The sequence below is a fragment of the Crinia signifera genome, chromosome 3, assembly GCF_055691185.1.
Source record: "Crinia signifera chromosome 3, ASM5569118v1, whole genome shotgun sequence".
NCBI classification, from domain to species: domain Eukaryota; kingdom Metazoa; phylum Chordata; class Amphibia; order Anura; family Myobatrachidae; genus Crinia; species Crinia signifera.
The window spans coordinates 72,005,781-72,025,589 of NC_139219.1; the positions used below are offsets into that span (position 1 = coordinate 72,005,781).

Consider the following 19,809-nt stretch of genomic DNA (forward strand, 5'->3'; position numbering starts at 1 on the left):
CCTACTGAGACTACATTACTACTGATATATATGGGAGTACTACAGGAACATCAGACTCTGTACGTAACACAGCCTCAGCCTACTGAGCCTACAATACTACTGATATATGGGAGTACTACAGGAATATCAGACTCCGTATGTAACACAGCCTCAGCCTACTGAGCCTACATTACTACTGATATATATGGGAGTACTACAGGAACATCAGACTCTGTACGTAACACAGCCTCAGCCTACTGAGCCTACAATACTACTGATATATGGGAGTACTACAGGAACATCAGACTCTGTATGTAACACAACCTCAGCCTACTGAGCCTAGATTACTACTGATATATGGGAGTACTACAGGAACATCAGACTCTGTATGTAACACAGCTGAAGGAGGCTGAAGGAGAAGCATTCTCCTAAACGCGTTGCCGTCAGGCTGAGGAAGAAAAAGCAGTATCCGAAACGCGTTGCTGTTTCATCTGCCAGTGCACTTGCACTTTTTTGCCACTTGGACACTTTCAGAAAGGACGCACTTGCACTTTCTCCTGGGACCCTTACCCTCAAGCCTTCTGCGGTGGTGCCGCAGGTCTTATTGCTTTAAGAAAAAGCCCACCGCAAACATCATTTAGGGTGAGGTCTATTATCTGTATTATTCCCAGTGTTTTAAAGTGTCCTGGTGTATTATGTATGTATTTTAACATGTAATAAATTGTTGTTTTTAAATTTGAACAACTCACATTTTATTTATGAATGTGCGCCAAGCTATCCCAATTTTTTCTTTTTAAGTACTACAGGAACATCAGACTCTGTATGTAACACAGCCTCAGCCTACTGAGCCTACATTACTACTGATATATGGGAGTACTACAGGAACATCAGACTCTGTATGTAACACAGCCTCAGCCTACTGAGCCTACATTACTACTGATATATGGGAGTACTACAGGAACATCAGACTCTGTATGTAACACAGCCTCAGCCTACTGAGCCTACATTACTACTGATATATGGGAGTACTACAGGAACATCAGACTCTGTATGTAACACAACCGCAGCCTACTGAGCCTAGATATTACTACTGATATATATGGGAGTACTACAGGAACATCAGACTCCGTATGTAACACAGCCTCAGCCTACTGAGCCTACATTACTACTGATATATATGGGAGTACTACAGGAACATCAGACTCTGTACGTAACACAGCCTCAGCCTACTGAGCCTACAATACTACTGATATATGGGAGTACTACAGGAACATCAGACTCTGTATGTAACACAACCTCAGCCTACTGAGCCTAGATTACTACTGATATATGGGAGTACTACAGGAACATCAGACTCTGTATGTAACACAGCCTCAGCCTACTGAGCCTACATTACTACTGATACATATGGGAGTACTACAGGAACATCAGACTCTGTATATAACACAGCCTCAGCCTACTGAGCCTACATTACTACTGATATATGGCAGTACTACAGGAACATCAGACTCCGTATGTGACACAATCTCAGCCAAACGAGCTTACCCAAAAGGAGACTTTCAGTCAGCCCCAGCAGTGTTGGTAGGAGGTGTTGTGCCTGTTCCTGGCCCTCTTTATGGTCCAGTCCTGCCTGCACTCCTGATACTGTACCTGTGTTCTAGCGTGTGGATTGGTCACACACTGGTGTAATTCCAAGGGGAAGGGAATACCAGATAGCCATTTAAGAAACCATCTACATCATTATATCTACGAGTATTGCTAGACTAGAAACCGAAAGTCTCATGGTCACTGAAAAAGCAAACGGGCTACCACGGCACCATCCAGTGTGTGAACAAACCAACTCAATTTTAAATCCTTATCAAAATTAACACATCTAATGGCGCTAGGCTATATTACTGTGCCTGATGATTTACCATTTATTGTTTGTGCTTTTGTGTTCTTATAAAACTTTTTGTTTTTGCTTTAATATGAATAAGACTTTTATATACTGCATTACAAATATCCAGTGTTTCTCTGTAAAAATTTCTTCTTTTTCTATGACTCTTTTCATACAGCCCAGATTGGTTTAATGAGTTATCCTTCGTTTTTTACTGCTGAACCACCAAGTATTTACCACTGGCTGAGCTCATGTCTAAAAGGGGACAAAATGGCTACTTATCCGTACCTTCCCACTATCTGTGAGAGAAGCAAGCTTGTAGTGCTGGTAATATGTTTTTATTTGTTCAAGTTAAATGTCTGCAATGGCAAAGGTTGTTGATTTAAAAGGGGTGAGACTTTGTGGATTAATGAGCGTAAACCTTTGAGGATCAGTGCTTTTATTTATTTAGTTATAGATTCAGTACATGAGCTCTGTGGACATATCTGGCCTCCATCAGTGTAATGCTATTGGGAGAGAAAATAACCACCCCACAGACTGTCAGAATAAAAGGTTTTAAATGACTGGGACCGGAGCTTAAAGTGGTCCTGGAGTGGTGGAACTCATTTTCCTCTTCCACCTAATTCCCCCCCCCCCCCCTTTTAGGCAGCTACAGGGCCAGGGCCAGTGGTAGGAGTTTTGGCACCCCCTGCAAACTATATTGCTTTTCTGTGTAGGGCCAAGGTGGAGAATGAACTAGTTCCACCTTACCATTACAGGGCCTTTTTCAAGACAGCAAAAATCCAACTAGAGCCCAGCTTGGAAGGTATACTAGATGGCCCGTGCGAAATTTGGCATGCAAATAAAACCGATCATCTTGGCCGTATCATCACATCCAGGGAAAGAACTGTAGGGCGAAAATTGAAAGTTTACCTTCCATTCTTACACAAACAATACAATGTGCAATTCTAATTTAACAATTCCCCAGAAGCGGAGAGCTAAATCTTTAAAATGCTACCTAATTTATTGATTTTAGTATGAAGGAAGAAAAAGAGACAGTCGCCAAAAATCACCTTCTAGAAATAATATATATGATATAATGTGTGTGTCACAGTAGAATACATCATTAATCTCATCTGTTGTTGATCATTTGATGTTTAGTTTAGCTGTGATCATTAAAGGCTGTTTTATTTTCATTAATGATTTTGTTTATATATGGATTTGTACCTATTTGTATGGAAATTGGAAGATCAGTGTATGTTTGATATGTGCAATAACATTATTGTTCCATCTTATTCTTTTATGGTTTAAGATTATTATGCATGTTACACATGTTATGTTCTTTTAACTTTGTTGCAGAGTTTTGCTTTGTACATACTTGGAGATGAGAACGCAGTCTTGAACAAGAGTTCAAAGTACCTGTCCAAAATAACAGCAGGTAAATGGAGCATACTGTACCTCTGTTATACAAGCACTTGTCCAAGTGGTCATCACACATATTGTCAGAGTATAATGATGCACATTTTTATTTTTAGGGCAACGAAAACAACAGCAGGAAGATGAGAGAAGGTGTGAGCTCAAGACTTACCTCATCTATAGAATTTGAGATTTTTTAATACCCCGTTCTCACTGCTGCAAAAACCCGGGTTTTTGCCAGGGCAAGCAGTAATTTCCCATGTCCTGTCTCAGGGTAGTATTCAATGTCGCGGAAAGCGGCCTGCGAGGGGGTTAAACAGCGAGGATCACAGAAAACCATCGATCCTCGCTATTTAACCCCCTTGCCGGCCGCTCGCCCTATTCAACGTTCTGGGGGAATCCTCGCCGTCACAGGATGGCGAGGATTCCCCCAAACAGCGAGACCAGTGGCTAAAGCAGCGAACCCGCTGTATTTAGCAATGAATCTCTCTGCCTCTGCAGCCACATACGCCAATTCCCCCTTGCTCAAAAAACAGAGCGAGGGCGAATTGGCGTATGAGGGGGTTGTGTTGAATACTTACTGGGCGAGTGGTGACATCAAGCAGGAAGCCCTGCTCGCTGTGACCGCTCGGCCACGGCATTGAATACACCCCTCAGTGTGAAAGGGTGTTAGTGAAATTCCCGGGTGTAATGCCCCGGGAATTACACACGGGTTCTTTACAGGGTTATTCCTGGGTAATACACGGGTGTATGGCAGTGTGAACAGTTTAGACTCGGGTTTTTCTCACAAGATGCAAAAAAGCAAGCTCATTGCATTGCTCAAAGCTGCTTTTTAAACAGCCAATCAAAGATACAATTTCAACAGCCAATCAAAGCTGCTCTTAGATTCCACACACTTGTTGGCAGGCAGACACAGGAATTTTCCGGGTCTAAGGTGCAGTATGAATGGGGTCTGTTGAGCTGAGATGCTCTGTGCCCTGCCAAAAACCCAGGTCAATGAGAACGTGGTAATACTGACCGGTGTATTACTTGTCATTGCAGGTATAGCTTAAAGCCCAGTCCATCTGTGTCTGGTCTGTCTGAAAAGCTGGTGGTGTGGATGACCGATATAGGTAAGCAATGTTGCACAAGTGGGGTTCACTATATTATGTCTAAAATAATATTCAGTAAAGAGAAGTTGTGCCATGTACTCTGATGTATTTTCTTATATACTGTTCTGTCTAAACCTGAATATTATTGTCTAATTTTGATGTTGCAATAATATTATATATATATATATATATATATATATATATATATATATATATATATATATAATCTCAATAAATGCCTTTTGACTGTTAACCAAAATGATATAAGAACGATCATTGAGAATCTAGAGAAAAGTGACTCCACCCTCTCTCTCCACTATATATGTTTTTATTACTTTTATTTTTAAGGGTTTTCTCTTCGGGATTTGGAGTCTCTGCCTTTTGGTGTTGCTCTTCCTATAAGGCACGCTATCTATCAGTGTCGGCAACAGCCTGCTTCTGATTGGCCAGAGCCAGTATGCCTTCTTATAGGACGCCAAGACCTGTCCAAGCAAGCCTGTGAAGGAAAACTTCCCCAAGCAAAATCTGTGAGTGGCCGCAGTAATTTCATATAAGACACTGATATATTCTATGGAAACAGGCAATACGACATCTAAACACAGTTTTAAGAAAACTGTGACTATGACATATTCTGATATGTAATGAACGACCTAGTAAACATGTTACCAGTGTGAGAATTAGCCAAGAGCGGACACCCTGACTTAAAGCCTCTTAAATAAAATTAATATAGAACTATATACACACAATTGAATTTGTGGTCAATGGTGTATATAAAAGAGAGCGCCACACAATTGCATTAATCATACAAAACTCTGTATGATTAATCCAATCGTGTGGCGCTCTCTTTTATATACACCATTGACGACCAATTCACTTGTGTGTGTATATAGTTCTATATAGAAACATAGAATTTGACGGCAGATAAGAACCACTTGGCCCATCTAGTCTGCCCCTTTTTTAAACATGTTACCTTAAACCATATTTGATCCTTATTTTTTTGTAAGGATATCAATATGCTTATCCCAAGCATGTTTAAATTGTACTACTGTATTTGCTGATGGTAGGCTATTCCACTTATCTACTACTCTTTCTGTGAAGTAATTCTTCCTCACATTTCCTCTGAATCTTCCTCCCTCTAGTTTCAGTGCATGTCCTCGTGTTCTGTTGCTCCTCTTCCTGTGAAGAATGTCTCCCACCTGTACCTTGTTAAAACCCTTGATATATTTGAAAGTTTCTATCATGTCCCCCCTTTCCCTTCTCTGCTCTAAAGTATACATATTAAGATCTTTTAGTCTTTCCCGGTACGTTTTGTGATGTAGGCCATGCACCATTTTAGTTGCCCTTCTTTGTACAGTCTCTATATTAATCTTCTTCAAATTGAACAATTGCCAGATTGTTATTTGGGAACATCCTTCAATAGTTTTTTAAATTATTATGATTTAACCAATTTAATTGGTACAATTAATCAATCAATTATCGGAACGTTCTTTATTTTGGTTTTGCGCCCGATTGCTTTTTTGTTAAAGTTTGTTTCCTTATATAAAATGCATGACTACTGTAAATGATACCTTATTTTATAAAGCAGAGTTTATGAATCTGTACTTTTTTAAACTGATCACTCAATGACTATATACAGTATAATCAGGCTTTATGCTCGCTGCATTTGTGACAAACCTCACCATTCCGGTGAATCCTTGCCAGATATATAAATATATATATATATATATATATATATATATATATATATATATAGAATCCAAATAATAGCACTCAGGAGGCAGTTTCATAGAAAAAAGAAAAGTGGTGTATTTGATGCCAAGCTTTCGGGGTGTAACCCCCTTCGTCAGGACACAATCCTACAGCAATAACCAATGAACCAAACAACGTTTAAATACCTTCACCAAGTGCGCTCACCATGCCTCCACGCTGAACCGGGCAGACCGCTCTGAACGGAAGCTGTCATCCGGAAATGCACGCCAGTGAGCGCTGCGCTCCAGGGTTGCCAAGGCAACTACTGTGCTTGCGTCTCACGGCGGCCATTGCCAAGATCAGCCGCACCAGGCGCGTCTATCCATACAGCAGTGTCCACGTACCAGACAGATGTGGCACAGTATACAGCCGGTCATCTGCACCAACTGGGCATACAGTGCTAATTCACAGAGGCTCAAGTGCCATTAACAGACACATATAGCCAGAGATCATCAGCATCTGTAAATGCACTAACGCGTATCCCACAGTCTCAACACTTGAGACTGTGGGACACGCGTTAGTGCATTTACAGATGCTGATGATCTCTGGCTATATGTGTCTGTTAATGGCACTTGAGCCTCTGTGAATTAGCACTGTATGCCCAGTTGGTGCAGATGACCGGCTGTATACTGTGCCACATCTGTCTGGTACGTGGACACTGCTGTATGGATAGACGCGCCTGGTGCGGCTGATCTTGGCAATGGCCGCCGTGAGACGCAAGCACAGTAGTTGCCTTGGCAACCCTGGAGCGCAGCGCTCACTGGCGTGCATTTCCGGATGACAGCTTCCGTTCAGAGCGGTCTGCCCGGTTCAGCGTGGAGGCATGGTGAGCGCACTTGGTGAAGGTATTTAAACGTTGTTTGGTTCATTGGTTATTGCTGTAGGATTGTGTCCTGACGAAGGGGGTTACACCCCGAAAGCTTGGCATCAAATACACCACTTTTCTTTTTTCTATGAAACTGCCTCCTGAGTGCTATTATTTGGATTCTATGTATTGCTTTACCTTGGGCACCGGGGCTTGCTGAGTATGCTGTTGTGAGTGCCGGCAGATTTGGACCTTTATCTACAGGTGTATTAGACCCTCCTGGTGTATACACTAAGTTGCAAGGCACCTTCCCTATTATTGATTTTGTGACTGCCAATTGGACCTTCAACCTATTTACCTCTCCGAGGTTTTTTCTTGTGGATCTGTACACCAACATGGATTCAGCGGGGTCATCTCAGAGTCAGGCAGGCTGTCAGGGCCTGTCTATACCCCTTGGAACGACATTCACATACACACCAGCAGAAATTGACGGTATTCTATTTGTGAATAATCCTGCATTGACCAGCATTGAGGATAATATTGAGGACATTTGTCAGCACCTGTTTAAATTGCGTAGGAGAGAAATCGATTTTTTACTCCATGGCTCTTCCCTGTCGGAGTACTACAGGGCATTAAAAATCCCGAGGGGGTTCCGAATTAAGAATATGCCCACGATTGGAAAAAACAACCCTGATTTTGTACGCAAATGGGTTGGCATATTAAACCGTGCATCGATGGATCTTATGGTCCTGGTAGTGGAAGAATCAGGACTTGAGCTGCAGCTGACCAAAGAGAAGTTGACTGCTTGCCAGGAACAGCATAAGGAGCTATTATCTAACCCTAGTAATAGCAACTGGCTGTCAAAATTAGAACAACAGTGTGAGTCGTATAAGAATGATTTGCTGCGGTTCAAAAGGAATAAACGACACACGGTCGACGCAGACTATGAGGAGAACAGGGTATACGGTTGGCTGACCGGGGACCGCGCTGATCGGAGGGCTGAAAACCAATATCGTCGTAAACCCTGGCAGGCTAAACATAAAAATCGTACACGACAAAATCGTACGAATGCCACCAGCGACAGTGATTTTGCTGTCTCGGAATCCGATGAAGCAACCGAACAGCAAGGCGGCCCTTTAGGTTCAGCACCTTCAGCCAGTGGCCAAAGCACAAAAGGCCGGCCACCCGCAGGGGCAAACAGAACCAACGAAATAAGGAAAAATCCCCCGCGGCTGGTGCAGCTGAAGAAACCGTAATCATCAACTTGTCTAACCGTGCTTTATCCCCTGATGAACTGTCAGTATTGAATAAGGGATTATCCTATGTACCCACAAATTTTTTTGATCATTTTAATTGGAAGCGTGACCACCACAGATTTATGAGGAAATTACGCCTCAAGGAACATTACCAGCATTGCGTTAGATCAGACACCCCCAATCCATTGGATGGATTCATGTCGACTTCTTCAGGATCAAAGTTTGACCCAGTTTCCACCAACCCTTCTCTGAAGATATTTGGACGTTTGTTGGATGACTCGGTGAACAGGTTTATTGCCAGTCCTGGTAAGGTCTCTAAAAATTTATCTATTACAGAGTCCACAGCCCTTAAACAGTTGAGCAGTTATGAGGACATAATTATTAGGCCTGCTGACAAGGGTGGTGCCCTTGTGATTCTAAACACTTGTGACTACCGGCTGGAAATATACAACCAGTTATCTGACATGGCGGTTTATCGTAAGCTAGCTGCCAATCCCATGATAAAATATCAGAAAGAGTTGTCTGAGATCCTTAAAGTGGCAGTGTCCCAATGTGTGTTACCTGCTAAGGTACGAGATCGTATTCTCCCCAAATTTCCTGTGGTGCCAGTCCTGTATACGCTCCCCAAGGTACATAAGGACCCCTTGAGACCTCCCGGGCGCCCGATAATAGCTGCCCGTAATTCTTTATACCAATCGACAGCCCAGTTGCTGGACTACTTGCTTCAGCCCCTGCTTTGTAAAAAAGCTTCATTCCTGAAAGACACTACCACTTTTCTAAAATTACTCTTGGACATTCCCACTGTACCACCTGGGACTTTGATGTGTTGCATAGATGTGGTTAGCTTGTATACCTCTATACCCCATGCTGGGGGTATGTGTGCTATGCGGTCTTTTCTTAATGAATTTCTGGATGCATCTGTATTTAATCATGAGTTATTCCTCAAATTGCTTAGTCTAACCCTGGAACGGAATTTTTTCTTGTTTGATGGCAATTATTATTTGCAGCTACGGGGGTGTGCCATGGGGTCGGCGGTGGCACCCTCGTACGCTAACATATATATGTTCCAGGAAGAGGAGAAAGCCTTTTTGGGTCGTCCTGAGGTCTCATGTGACCTGCTCCTGTACACCCGTTACATAGATGATATTTTCATGCTATGGACGGGTGGGCAGGAGCGTTTTGAGGCTCTCATGTTTGAAATCAATACCACTAGTACTGACATTAAATACACTTTTTCCTGTAGTCCAGTTAGGGCTCATTTTCTTGATGTAGCGGTGACCATCGAGAATAATGTAATTCAAACTGATGTTTTCTTCAAGGACGTGGACAGGAATACTTTCCTGATGCACAACAGTCATCATCCTCCCGCCTTGAAAAAAGGCCTGCCCCTGTCCCAAATGATGCGAGTGGCCAGACTCATCAGTGATCCTACCAAGGTATCTGAGCGTCTGGACCAGCTCATCATTAAATTCAGTGCCCGTGGGTATGATGCATCCTTGTTGCAGAGGCAGAAGTCTAAGGTGTTGTCTATGAATAGGTCAGAGCTACTTCAAACCAAAGTAAAAAGCTCTAGAGACATCTTACCTTGGACTTCAACCTACTCTGTGGCTAGCCCTGTTCTTCATTATGCCTCTAAGGCCTTGTGGCCTATTGTTAAAAGTGACCCTGATTTGCCTGTATTTCACACTGTACGCCCAGTAGCAGCATTTAAAAGAGGACAGAACCTTAAGGACCGTCTAATGAAGACTGATGTGACTGGTCTTGACTGCCCAAAAATTCCCAATGTACATGTGAAACCCCCAGGTTGCTATAGTTGTTTCAACTGTACCACCTGTAGGCATCTAGTGGTATGTAAGAGCTTCAAACACCCACATAGTGGCAAAGAATATACCATACGTTCGGTCTTAACATGTAAAATGTCCTTTCTAATATATGTGATTATTTGTCCTTGCGGATACTATTATGTGGGTCAAACCACTAGGACATTTCGTGAACGTATGGGGCAACACAGGTCTGCCATCGATCGGTCACTAGCTGGATGTGACATTGATCAACCTGTGGCGCGCCACTTTAAAGCAATGGGACACCCTTTGTCCTCTTTAAAATATCTCATGATAGATCATGTGCAGGATTCCCCTAGAGGCGGGGATAGAGCGAAACGTCTCTTACTTTTGGAATCAAGGTGGATTTACCGCCTTGATACCATTTATCCGAAAGGATTAAATGATAAAATCAACTGGAACACTCTTATGTAAATTTTCTGCTGTTGTTGTATTTGCTTGTCTGTATTTATACTTGTTTATATTCATCCATTTATTGTGTACATGTATGTTGTTTTTATTTTCATGTTCCTCCACAGGCCGTTGTGAGCATGGTTGGGTGCGGTGTACACACCCTGGGCTGCACTTAACGTTGAAAGCAGGCTATAGGTTGTTGCTTAGCAACACTTGAGACTGTGGGATACGCGTTAGTGCATTTACAGATGCTGATGATCTCTGGCTATATGTGTCTGTTAATGGCACTTGAGCCTCTGTGAATTAGCACTGTATGCCCAGTTGGTGCAGATGACCGGCTGTATACTGTGCCACATCTGTCTGGTACGTGGACACTGCTGTATGGATAGACGCGCCTGGTGCGGCTGATCTTGGCAATGGCCGCCGTGAGACGCAAGCACAGTAGTTGCCTTGGCAACCCTGGAGCGCAGCGCTCACTGGCGTGCATTTCCGGATGACAGCTTCCGTTCAGAGCGGTCTGCCCGGTTCAGCGTGGAGGCATGGTGAGCGCACTTGGTGAAGGTATTTAAACGTTGTTTGGTTCATTGGTTATTGCTGTAGGATTGTGTCCTGACGAAGGGGGTTACACCCCGAAAGCTTGGCATCAAATACACCACTTTTCTTTTTTTCTATGAAACTGCCTCCTGAGTGCTATTATTTGGATTCTATGTATTGCTTTACCTTGGGCACCGGGGCTTGCTGAGTATGCTGTTGTGAGTGCCGGCAGATTTGGACCTTTATATATATATATATATAATTTTTTTTTCTTTGCCACACATACTGTATTGGTATTGCCACCTTATAATTGTGCCCATACACACTTTTACAGTACACTAAAGAAAAAAATGGCCCTAATGGCAATGAGCCTCACTTTTCCTGCATCTCTGTTTCTCAGTCTACAGCTCAGGTGCCGTCTGCGGAGGTTCCCACTGCAGGGGAGGCTGAGGAGGAGGATGATGGGATGAATGATTTAAATCAGGAAGTGATGTCATTGATTTGGAGTGAAGACTTACGAGTACAAGAAGTGCGCAGGCTTCTTCAAAGTTCTCATCCTATACGTGTAAATGTTGTTCAGATGCCTGAAGTCAGTGACCATGAGTACATAGAAGAGAAAGAGAACAGGTAAGCTGTACTCAGTGTACTATGTAGTAAATACAGTTTTGTAGAGTAATGTCACAATTTCAATTAAGGAAAACTCTTTAGTAGAACAGGATATGGCAGGGCTGGGCATCACCTGCCCTCCAGATGTTGATGAACTACACATCCCAGCATGCCTTGCATCAGTTTCAGCATGGCCACATAGCAAAACTAATGCAAAGCATCCTGAGATGTGTAGTTCATTAACATCTGGAGGGCCGGTGATGCCCAGCCCTGCGATATGGGCACTAGGTCGAAAGTCAAAAGGTCAACCACTGAAGGTTGACACAGGATTTTTTTACTTCTTCTTTTTGTTAACCAATATGTGCCGACAGGCAGTATTTCATGCCTTACATCCACTAGGCCATGGAGGGAGAATGTAATAGTGTTCTCGCCAAGCTTGAAGCATGGCAAGTGTCCAGTGTCGACATTTGGACAAAGAAAAGTGAAAAACCTTCCCAATGTCTACCTAATGCTTGTGTCGACCTAATGACTCTGGTGACCTTAAGCCATGTTGACCTTTTTAAGTGTCAACCGTAGGCCTGTCGGCCTTCAGTGGTAATTTTCTTGCTGGGGCTCACACTCCATCTGACATGTTTCGCATCTAGAGATGCGAAACATGTTGTATGGAGTGTGAGCCCCAGCAAGAAAAGTACCCCTTAATTTGCACACTGCTGACGAGGACCCAACAAGCACGGCAAACCACGAGGCGCTGGCAGGGGAAGTCATTGAAGCCCGCAGCAGATCAATGCTGGAACGCGGACCTCTGCAAACAGCAGAAGGTAGGGAAAGGTTAGGGGTCTCCAACCGACCCCAGGACTGCACAGCACTGGTGCGCTCCACACCAACGGCGCCCAAAAGGGCTGTAAACCCATTGCTCCTATTTTTATTTTATTATTTTTATTTTCATTTTCATCTATACCTGTCTTATTTCTTTCCTTTATATTTGTCCACACTTTGTCATAACCCATCAGCGCTATGTTACCACATTTTGCCTAGAAAAGTATCTTTATCTGTACTTTGAAATACAGTAGCAGCAGCTTCCCAGCGCAATCATTGTTCCACCTTTTCAATTACTTTGCTGATTTTAGGTTGATTGATATTCTATACATTGTAATTAAGATGACAAAACTGAATGTCACTAGGGTATACTCCTATGTCATAGTCTTTATTTTGTTGTAGACTCTTACAGCTGTCTCAGAGGACCATGGCTTTACCCCTGGGCCGGGGAATGTTCACCTTGTTTTCCCATCACCCAGTTCCCACAGAGCCACTTCCCATCCCAAAGCTGAACCTCACAGGTGGGTCTGCTTCCCTAGAGAGAGAGATAGTGTGTGTGTGTGTGTGTGTGTGTGTTTGAGCTACTTGTGTAATCCTATAGAGTTTGAACCTTAACCTCTCTCATTCATGAGCAGGGAGGGCTCCACCCAGAAACACAACCGTGGATCTCAATAGTGGGAACATTGATGTGCCACCGAACATGGCTTGTTGGGCCAGCTTCCACAACGGAGTGGCCGCTGGCCTTAAAATAGCCCCTGCTTCCCAAATAGACTCAGCCTGGATTGTTTACAATAAACCCAAAAATGCGGAACTGGCTAATGAGTATGCCGGCTTCCTTATGGCATTGGGCCTCAATGGGCATCTCACCAAACTGGCGACGTTGAACATTCATGATTACTTAACAAAGGTGCGTGTCTTGTAATTACTGTAAAACATACATTGTTAATAGTGAATGACTGAACGTGGTAATACTCTTTCAGTTATATGCATATTATATATTTGTACATTTGTAATGTGCATACTGCATCAGGGTACAGGCTAGTCAATGTACAAGTGCCCATAAAGCTGTGTCCATAATATGCAGCAAGTGTGGTATTTGCACATAAATTCTTCCACTGTTATCCAGGACATGCGAATGACAGGTAAAGGATTTCCTGGAGTGGCAGCCAACTGAATTATCTCAGTGTACTATTGGGAGGTGAGGAATGCATGGTAATCTTATGATGCTGCTCTGATCTGTCTCACTGATGTAAAGATCAATGAGGGATCAGTGCACATCCAGATCATACTGTATTTCTCCTTTGAAAAAAAGGACCCTCAAATGAGTGGGAGTGTGGGGAAGCGCTGGTCACAGTGACTACCAACAGCTGCTGCTTGTAACCAGGGTATATAAAAAAAATAAGCAACGCTTGATAAAAACTAAAACTAGGTTGGATTGACTTCACAATTTTAATAAATTCATGTAAATGACACAATTAAAAAAAATGATTAATGATAAAAATGCATAAATGAAATAAAATACAGCACTAGATCACCTGACTCTACTAGGTTGGAAGTCCTGAAGTGTCTGTTCCTATGAATGCGCCCCTAGGCAGTCCAAAACAGTATCGGATATGCTAGTATGGTAGAATGGGAGATATAATTACCACACCTTGGTGTAATGGATGGCTGATTCGTCCAATGGATTCCTAAAGCAGTGTGGTGGCGGCAGTGTGATGGTTGGAAGTTTGCCAATCAGCCACTGGAGGACCTATATGTAAGGATGTCGCTTTATCCCATAGTATATGCAAAGTCATTGGGGTATGGTGGTCTCCAAATAGTCAGCGTTTAGTTTTTGCAAAAGATGGTCTCTGGGGCTGGTTCAGACACTCTTGGTTCAAGTGATGAAGTGGTGCAAAGCACAAGGCCCTTGTTCGTTTCGCAACACCAGGTAGCTTTATCAAAGGCCTTTTTTGACGTCATATTCTGTTGTGCTTCGTGGAGCTAATTCAGATCCCAAAGGAACTGGGCCCTGATGCACCAGTGTTCAGTACTTTGTGAATGCGCACGGCCCATTCTGCATGTGCGTGGATGGGTCTTGAGACATGCTACACAGTACGGCATCAGACTGTCAGTGATTGACAATCTGATGCCGCTTGAGTGCTGGGAAAGGGTGGCCACAGGACGCAGCTCAGATCACTACTGCAGCAGTAGTTCTGCTACTTGTAATGGATACCTCCTTCAGCATTTACATTCAGAGCTATCACTGCTGCCTCCAACCACATCTGAAGAAGCCCCCATATAAGGCTTTTTACAAGTTTAAAAGCAAACTACTGTGCTGTTAAAGTTGCAGCTCTAGTTTACTGTGAGTGTGTTTCTCTGTGATGCAAAAAAAGTTTGGGAGCTACTGAGAAAGGGTTCCATTCAGAATTTCTAGACTACCATTCGTTTTCTATTGTTATTTGCATTTTTCTTCTCTCCTCTCATAACAGGGTCATGAGATGACCAGCATTGGCCTGCTGCTTGGGGTTTCAGCAGCAAAACTTGGTACAATGGACATTTCAATTACACGGCTGCTCAGCATTCACATCCCAGCTCTCTTACCACCCACATCTACTGAACTGGATGTGCCACATAATGTGCAGGTGGCTGCTGTGATTGGCATCGGTCTGGTGTACCAGGGAACCGCACACAGACATATTGCAGAGGTGCTGCTCGCTGAAATAGGTAAAACATGACCTTCACAGCACATGGCAAATTCTTATCTCCCGTACATGTATTTAATGCTGCTTAAATGGCACTCTGGGGCTCTCCTGAATATTATAAGGGTCTTATTTACAAACCAGTTTGCTGCTGGTTGCCTTAAATGAAGGAAAATAATTTTTGGGCAATGGCAGCTTGTTAAAAAATGGAAAATTATCCATTAGTTCTACAGAACATTTTCCACTAGTTTGTTATAGCTTCCTATATTATGTAGCACTTTAAAAAACTGTTAGAGCATTTCTTTCTCTGTCAGCATCGCTTATCTGCCATCTGTAAAAAGACTTGTTCAAAATTGTATCTATAGTAAGTATGCAGTGATTCTGTCTATTCAATATACAACTTACTGTATGTTGTTCACCCAGGAGAAAAATCAGCACTGTTGCCATTTTTTTAGGCCAAATTTCGATTCAGCCTAATCAATGTGGATCGGCAAATTACTGGCCAATCCACTTGTTTTCGGTTAAATTACAGGCGCTGGTGCTCGGTTTGTAGGTACTTTTTGAAGATGCCTTTTCGACTCTCCCCCCCGCCAACCCACCCACCCGAACCCCCCCCCCCCCCCCCCACACACACACACAAATGAAAAGGTATATGTGAAAAATAAAAAAAAAAATGGGTGAAAACATCCGCAATTGAATAGTCGAATTATTCCCGTTTTTTCGGCTGGCCAAAAAACGGGATCAATTTAATACCCTCCTTTGTCTCAATTTGTTTACATATGAATAATCAGTACTTGTTTAGTTTCACAGCGGCAGCATGGCCACGCGCTACTTCCGGGTTCGGCGCTCGACAAACTTTCTAAAATAAACTAAATAAACTCCATGCCAACGTGGATAGTTTTTACCCCCACTATCCACATTGGCATGGAGTTGATTTTAGATAGTGTGGCGAGCGTAGCAAGCCACTGAGCCCGTAGCGTTGGCGAGCCCTGCAAGGGGACTCAGACGTGTGGCCATGATGCCGCCGTGAAACTAAGCAAGTACCGAATAATCAATGGAAATATGAATTACTGTGATTGCTTCTGTTTTAGGTATAATTTATACACTTTAATAAATTAAATTTATTCTTAGCAGCATATAAAAAAACATACAGAAGCCTCCTGAGGGTATCAAAATAACACAAAATAATGTGATACATTCACAAAACATAAAAACAATCACTGATGAGAGCAGTAATATCTATTGACTTGCCCAATTTTGGGCTTCAACTGGTATTAATAAAGGTATTTTTCAATAGCATAAAACGGGGTACTTATGTAATATCTGGACTCCCGTTTTTCTTATGAGACCGCGTCCCCTCGCGGGGCTCGCTGCGCTCACCACGCTTCGGGCATGGTGGCTCGCTGCGCTCGCCACACTATATAAAATCAACTCCATGCGTAGTTGGATAGTAGGGGTATGAAAAAATGGGGTGCATTTAACATGGGAGTCCAGATAATACATAAGTACCTAAAACGGTACTTGGTTTCTAGCACGGCGCCCATCGCATCGTATACCATAACACTAAATATGGTATACGATGCGACGCGATATTGTACAATAAAATATCGCATCCTATGCCATACAATGGCATAGGATGCGATGGTATACGATTTTTGATTGTACAAGCACCCTGATGGGTCCTTACAATGTTAAATAGCCCCCCATTGTCAACGCCAACCCGAAGCGTGGTGAGTGCAGCGGTACGCGTCTTCTGACTTTTTCATACCCCCACTATCCACGTCGTCGTGGAGTTGATTTTAGATAGTGTGGCGAGCGGACACGGAATACATGTAAAGTAATACGCGTCCCCTCGCGGGGCTCTCTGCGCTTGGCATGCTTCGGGCTCGGTGGCTCGCTGCGCTCGCCACACTATCTAGAATCAACTCCACGCCGATGTGGATAGTGGGGGTATGAAAAGGTTAGAGGACGCGTACCGCCGCCCCTCGCAGGTTCGCTGCGCTCGCCACGCTTTGGGTTTGCACTTCGGGTTTGCGTTGATAGTGGGGGTGCATTTAACGTTGTATGCACCCATCAGTGCTTGTACAAAAAACGCATCGCATGCATCATATGCAGCTATATAGCATGCGATGCGATCAGATGTCCTACGATGGACACCGGGGGCACCGTGCAAGGAAACAAGTACCCATAAAACTGAGTGGAGTATTATTTAAATGTAAACCCACACATCTGTTCATTTTATATTATGGTGAGCAAATGGTTGGTGAAATCAGCAATGTATACCTTTAAGTGCTGGTATTGGATGAAAGAATTCTTGATGAGTGAGGTACCCCCATACCTGACACTGTGGGGTTTCTGGTTCACTCACAAATTCCTTCTCAAATGGACAAAACCATGTGCACTGCAGGTGGGGCAGATGTAACTTGTGCAGAGAGAGTTAGATTTGGGTGGGTTTTTCATTTCAACGTGAGATTTATATTGCAGTGTGAAAATAAAGCAGTCTGTATTTTCCATGCACAGAAACAAAATAACTCACCCAAATCTAAATCTCTCTGCACATATTACATCTGCCCCCCCTGCAGTACACATGGTTTTGTCCATTTCAGAAGGAATTTGCATTTGCGAGTGAACCAGAATAAGGGCCTATAACGGTGCTCCAAGTTTGGCCTCCTTAATAGGCAGATGGCTTGTACAGCTAGTGTACCTCTCTTCCCTTATTGGGGGGCCGCTGGTCCGTTGTCCCAGACTACAGCGGCTGCTCTTTCCACTGGCAAGGATGAAGTCTCCAGGCATGTGAACTCGTTCATGGTGAAGCTGCGGAGACAACACCACTGGCAGGCTGTGGCTGTCAGTGAGCTCTACAGACCTGGCTGCAGAGAAAGATTACCACCTTTTGTGACTCCTTCCTGGGAAGTGCAGGGAGCAGGCCCCAGGCAGTGTGGTGGGGGGAGGATGCTCTCAGCACGCAGAGGAGCAGGAAGAGCAGGGCTCTTTTATTTGATAAATATAATTCAATATATATTTATACACTTTTTGAATTTGCTGTCCTTTACATGGTATTACTGAATGGGTTTCCATTTAGCCATAATTTATGGATTCTGTTTGTATTCTCGTTACAGGTAACATTTGTTTCTAATTTTATTTCAAGTCATAGGGGGAGATTCAATCGCCGTCGAGCATCTCCCGTGGGGGAGATGCTCGACGGGCCCTATTCAATGCTGTCTTCCCCGACAGCATTGAACAGGGTTTCCTGTCAGAACGAGCCCGACATCTCTAGCTGTCGGGCTCGTTCTGCCGAGAACAGCCGGGAAGTGACGAGCTGCCGGCTGCAGCTCGTCACTTCCCGGCCGCAACTCGCGGCCACGCCCCCTTCTCGCCGCTCGGCGGCCGGGACATTGAATTCCGACTGCCGAGCTCCAGGCGAGCTCACCGAGAACGGGACAGGGGCACGGCTGTCGCGCTAGCTCGACAGCCGTGCCCCTGACATTGAATACCCCCCAAAATCTTGAAAACAGTTCTAGGAACTAAAACATTGTTTTACACCAGTGTTCAAGCCGTTTTCCTTTCCGGGCGCCGCACCTATGTCTGCTAATTTGATTTATTTATATGTTTCTTATAGGTCGCCCTCCAGGGCCTGAAATGGAATACTGCACGGACCGAGAATCCTATTCCCTGGCAGCTGGTCTGGCTTTGGGTATGGTGTGCCTTGGGGTAAGATACTAATACGAATGGCAGATAAGAATATAACAGAAGGTGGTCTGGCGCTGCGACCCAATAGTCAGGATTATATTGTATTATTATCACAGCAGATTATTTTGCTGCTGTGATAATATGAGGTGTTCAAACCCCACGATCTTAGAAGGTAAAAAACAAGATAAATCACTGCGCACGGGAACAAATACGTATATTCATAAAATAAAATAATTTATTAAAACAATCAACAGACACTACACACAATTATTACATAATTATTTAGAGATATGCACACCAAAAAGAAGAAAAATAACAATAAAGTATTTAAAAAAAAAAAAGAAGAAAAAACATGAAGATTTTAATCAGTCGACTCTTATTAAAAAAAATAAACGTGAAAGTTGCTGGCACATTTCCTGATTAGGATACTTATAGTTTTAGATGTTAGTCAGGATTCCCATTTTGCATTAATTAGTATACCAGTGATAGGTATCAGTGGAACTCTGCCATTAGTATAGTAAATTAAATTCACTGTCCAGGGTTAGTGGGTAATAATCAGTTCAGTCTCCTGTTAGTAATTAATAGTGCGTTCAATATTGCAGACTTCCAGTCTGGCCAGACAAAGTAAAGGCTACCTGTAGATGTCTTGCATACCCTTCAGGCTGTTCGCCCTCCGTGACTCCCGGCTGCTGGTGCCAGTGCCCAGTATCTGCAGCTCTCTTTTTTATTTTGTGGTTTCACAGCTACTTATATGGGTGCTGTTCAGGTCTTAATGGGTGACCTCTTTGGTGCTTTTCAAGTTGGCTAACGCGTTTCCCCACCTACTTTTCAGCAACAGCGGCTTCCTCAGAGATAGTGTATCAATCTGTGCGGTCTCCATTGCTGGTTTTTAAACACTGGTGGATGCTTATGCTTCCCACGTGTGTAGCATTTCCAGTTTCCGAGTCATCTCGGTCCCAGCATGCTTTGCGGTATGCGTTCCAGACCAAGCCTTGTTTAGTTTATGGTACTTGTAATAATGCAGGTGTATATTGGTGCCGTTTTTTGGGGATAGATATTTCCATTAGTATTATTGCTATCAATAGCAATTCTCTGTG

At 43.4% G+C, this 19,809-nt stretch overlaps 1 protein-coding gene across 1 annotated transcript in view; it reads left to right on the plus strand.

Moving 5' to 3' along the window:
* Positions 1-19,809, plus strand: part of ANAPC1 (anaphase promoting complex subunit 1) — an 87,603-nt gene that overhangs the window by 30,954 nt on the left and 36,840 nt on the right. Inside the window, exons 21-30 of the mRNA XM_083175997.1 lie at positions 2,034-2,182; positions 3,194-3,272; positions 3,370-3,403; positions 4,292-4,362; positions 4,690-4,868; positions 11,320-11,546; positions 12,744-12,862; positions 12,977-13,248; positions 14,813-15,047; positions 18,642-18,733. Coding sequence (XP_083032123.1) covers positions 2,034-2,182; positions 3,194-3,272; positions 3,370-3,403; positions 4,292-4,362; positions 4,690-4,868; positions 11,320-11,546; positions 12,744-12,862; positions 12,977-13,248; positions 14,813-15,047; positions 18,642-18,733 — 1,457 coding nt within the window. The remainder of the gene's footprint in view (positions 1-2,033; positions 2,183-3,193; positions 3,273-3,369; positions 3,404-4,291; positions 4,363-4,689; positions 4,869-11,319; positions 11,547-12,743; positions 12,863-12,976; positions 13,249-14,812; positions 15,048-18,641; positions 18,734-19,809) is intronic.